The 4,306-nt window shown below is 28.5% G+C and overlaps 1 protein-coding gene across 3 annotated transcripts in view; it reads left to right on the top strand.

Moving 5' to 3' along the window:
- LOC102678058 (proton-coupled amino acid transporter-like protein pathetic) overlaps positions 1-4,306 on the top strand; it is a 34,591-nt gene that overhangs the window by 22,213 nt on the left and 8,072 nt on the right. For all 3 annotated transcript variants that reach the window (XM_031508085.1, XM_031508084.1, XM_031508083.1), the window contains exon 2: positions 958-1,043. In XM_031508085.1, coding sequence (XP_031363945.1) covers positions 958-1,043 — 86 coding nt within the window. The remainder of the gene's footprint in view (positions 1-957; positions 1,044-4,306) is intronic.

Here is a 4,306-nt window from a genome sequence, read left to right as displayed (position 1 = left end):
ACATTTTTTTTTTTTTTTTTTTTTTTTGGCATTTACCAGGCGAGTTACTTCATTTTGACTTATTTTTAAATGCACGTGTGGGAGACATTTATAATCCAGAAACGACCTAGTTAATGGATCAAAATAGAAAATTGAAGTTTTGTTTGAAAAGAGAAGAACAATAGGAGTAAGATACAATAATATACAATAAAAATGACTGGTTGTTTATGGTATTATCAATGGTTTCAAGAAAAGATTGGTCCTTCAATTCAAAATATTTACTCTCAACAATCGTAATAAAATTTATCCACGAATCGATTGGCAATACCATTCAAAAGTTGGGGAAAATTGATAAATATTTTTTTCCAAAATTAAGATAATTACAGAGAACGATGATTCATATCATCATAAAAAAAGATGGTTAAATTTCTTCTTTTTAACATTCGTCAATAAAACGTATTAATGAAAATTCATGCAAGATGATACGTGCATGATGTGCAAAAGAATATGACAATATGGCAAAAATATCATAACTTTTTGATAATTATTGTCTAATCGCAATTTCATTGTTCATCAAAGTAGTTATATACAGTTGAATAATTTGCACGTTACATATAAATTAGGATAATTTTCAGTACTCGTGTATTTCTGTTTCGGTGAGCATATCTACACCTTATATTCTTTTTTTCTTCAACGAACTAAATACTTTTTATATTTTCGAAGATGCTGAAACATTAAGTAAAACTATCAATCCAATTCCTAAAGCAGGATATTTTAAAAAATTTTTTTTTTTTCTCCATCGTGCCTCAAAGATTTTAATAACGAATGCAATATTATTTTTTTAATTGTATCTAAAATTAAAAACAATTAAATAGCAATCATAGATAATCAATAAAATTCTTAATATTGGTGCAATCAAAAAATTCATTCAATTTTTATAAGTAACGAATAACAATGATTGAATATTTTCTGTTACAGAGAACACCAATGCGCCCAATGATAGCGGAATACGACCCAAAGAAGCACGGTGTGAAAACAGAACTGTCAGACACGGTTCTAGTCAAGTAAGTGAGAAAACTTGGTTTACGAAACCGACGCGAACGAACGGTTCAACGATAGTCGAGCAATTCACTATCTGCTACCACGACCAATCATCACCATTGCTTTCTTGCCAAACTCAAATGCTCCGCGCTCAAGCAAACGTGAGTGACAATCCGAGGATCATATATTGTGCATTATATCGTATATATGTGTATTCTCTCATTCTCTGTGCTCTTTGATATCATATTTAGTATATACATATACATATATATATATATATTTCTTCAATATATATATTATATTTGTTTAATATGTATTATATATTCTATAATATTACGAATAACTTCACAACTAGTTCATGCATACCGCCTGTGATCGCTAACGTAGAATTCGTAGCGTAGCTGGCACCAGGGATGCTTGACGATTGTCCGCCGAATCGTGATTGATATCGCTGGTTTGTGCAAAAAAAAAAAAAAAAACGGGCTTCCCTTTTTTTTAAATGGGCGGCTGCCATGCACTCGGGACGGTTTTATTTTCCCTTCTTTCATTTTCCCCCTTCTTTTTCGTGCTCTTTTTCCTTTCAAAAGAAAAAAAAAAAAAAACGGGCTTCCCTTTTTTTTAAATGGGCGGCTGCCATGCACTCGGGACGGTTTTATTTTCCCTTCTTTCATTTTCCCCCTTCTTTTTCGTGCTCTTTTTCCTTTCAAAAGAAAAAAAAAAAAAAACGGGCTTCCCTTTTTTTTAAATGGGCGGCTGCCATGCACTCGGGACGGTTTTATTTTCCCTTCTTTCATTTTCCCCCTTCTTTTTCGTGCTCTTTTTCCTTTCAAAAGAAAAAAAAAAAAAAACGAGCTTCCATTTTATTTAAATGTGCGGCTGCCATGCACTCGTGACGATTTTATTTTCCATTCTTTCATTTTCCCGCTTCTTTTTCGTGATCTTTTTCCATCCAAAAGAAAAAAAAAAAATAGTTTTTAAGATAATTTTTAAAATAACACAAGATGATTTTGTAAAAGTAATATTATATCCTCTTGCATATACCATACCGAATGATAATAAATTCGTGTTACACGATTATTTAACTTTTGTGATATTTTTTTTTTCTTATCATGGAAATATTATCAGGATTTTTTAAATATTCATGAATATTAAAAAATAGATAAACAAATGCGTAGATTGAAAATTTTAATGTGTTAATTCAAATTAAGTTAAATTTATTCATATTTATAATGTTTTGTAAGTGGAATATTATTAAAAAAATTATGAAAAGAGTTTTGGCAGCACACAATGTAGATATTGTTTCGTAGATTTTATTTTATATTAATTATATTACTTTTAAAATCGATATCAATTAATTATATGAGTCAGTAGTTATGCAAATTTGAATATCTTTGTTACGAAATTAAATTAAACTGATTAAACTTCAAAATAGAATTAAAAAAATGAATTTAAAATTCCATTGATATAATTAGTTAGATAATTCGTTAAGTAGTACAAAATTATATAATACCAGTTATTATGAAATAATACCATAGTAAAAATAGAATTTGATAACGATTTTAAACTGTAATTAATAAATAATTAAGTAAATTAATATTATTTAAATATGCATGTATTCATAAAAATATAAATATTTTTATGAAATTTACGCAAGCAATATTATAGTATATATAATATGATATACATTTCACTATAATTATAGGTTAGGTTTCAATCCTAATTTTCAAAACATTATTATTATTTTTATTTTCAATTAATAAATTACAACAAGATATTAAATTTAAAATAAGGAACAAAACAAGATAAAATACAAATCAGAGAAATCACAATATACATAAATAATGCATGAAAGAGCCAATTTTCCGCACAAACGAGCGATTCTATAGATTTAGCGGCAAGACGACGAAATTCTTGGATCCTTTGCGCACAAGATGGAATTTCTCCTTACTGCACTTTTAAATAATATTTTTCCACGGTCTTTTTGTTTCTTCCTGTCATTTTAAATAATTCACACTATCCGTCTTCGTGTTTCTTATTGCGGCGTTACGTTACGTTATATAAGTTAGGTTCCACGTTCAATAATCGATCAATTTCAATGTGACAAATTGTATAACGTAAAAATGATCGTATAACAAGAAAGAATGGATAATTAGAGATCTTGGAATTATTCGCGATTATTATTTTTCGTTTTTTCTTTCTCGATATATGTATATATATATATATATAAAATTAAATTTATAATGCACAATTGTTGCCTCAATGGAAACACGGTTTAATCTTTTTTAGTGGAACATCAATTTATGCGAAACACCTGTTGAGTAACACATCGTTTTAATTGTCACGTGTTTGGAAGTTTCATACAGGAAGTAATTAACGAGGCTGACAAGGTCGGTTCAAAGAATATATTTCATAATTGAAAAGCTACTGCTATTATTCTTTTTATAAAACGAAGTGGATTATCTCTGTGGATTAATCTTTTACGCGCCTCTTAATATATAAACGTAAGCTATTCATTACTCGCGGTAGTCATTAAAATTAAAATGATAATTACGTAAATGGGATTGTAATATTAAAAATTATTAACGCTATCGTATAAGTTTAATTAATTTGAATTAGTAGCGATTTCAAAATTTTATAAGAGGAAAAAAGATTTATATTTATTTCTTTTTTATCATTAAAATTTGAAAAATAAAGAAGTCATATGTTTTTTTTTTTTTATAATAAAATTTAAAATTAATGAAAAGATAAAGAGTAGAGGATAGAGATATATACAAAATATAAAAAACAAGGTGCAGAAAGGAGAGAATCCTCGCGGTTTCTTCGTAATTGAGGCCATGCGGTGTGCAAGCAAATGTGAACTATGTTCCTCTGAAGGATTCTAATGAAGATGAAATCTGTCTTTACTATATAATATGTGCATTTATATGATTCCAGACTTGCGTATAAACTGCGGGCATAGATTCGGGCTCTATGAAAGTGCTCTGCGAATAATGTGAAAGTGACAAAAATGTAAAACATATAAAAAAAAAAAAAAATAAAAATAAAAATATAAAAATATATATACATATACGGTACACCGTTTTAAGAGAAAGAAACGGCACGGTCTCTTTGATGGACGATCGCGGGTTCAAAACGCGGTTTATATCGAGACGGTTTTGTTACGATTGACGTGTACTGGCGCCGTTCGATTGAGCAACGGTGAAACGCTTCGTCAAACGAAACAAAAAAAAAAAAAAATAATAATAACAATAATAATAAAAAAACGAAAAAAGAAACATTGGAATTA

This window comes from Apis dorsata, unplaced genomic scaffold (assembly GCF_000469605.1).
Source record: "Apis dorsata unplaced genomic scaffold, Apis dorsata 1.3 scaffold_74, whole genome shotgun sequence".
Classification (NCBI taxonomy): Eukaryota; Metazoa; Arthropoda; class Insecta; order Hymenoptera; family Apidae; genus Apis; species Apis dorsata.
This window is presented reverse-complemented; position numbering and strand designations above follow the sequence as displayed.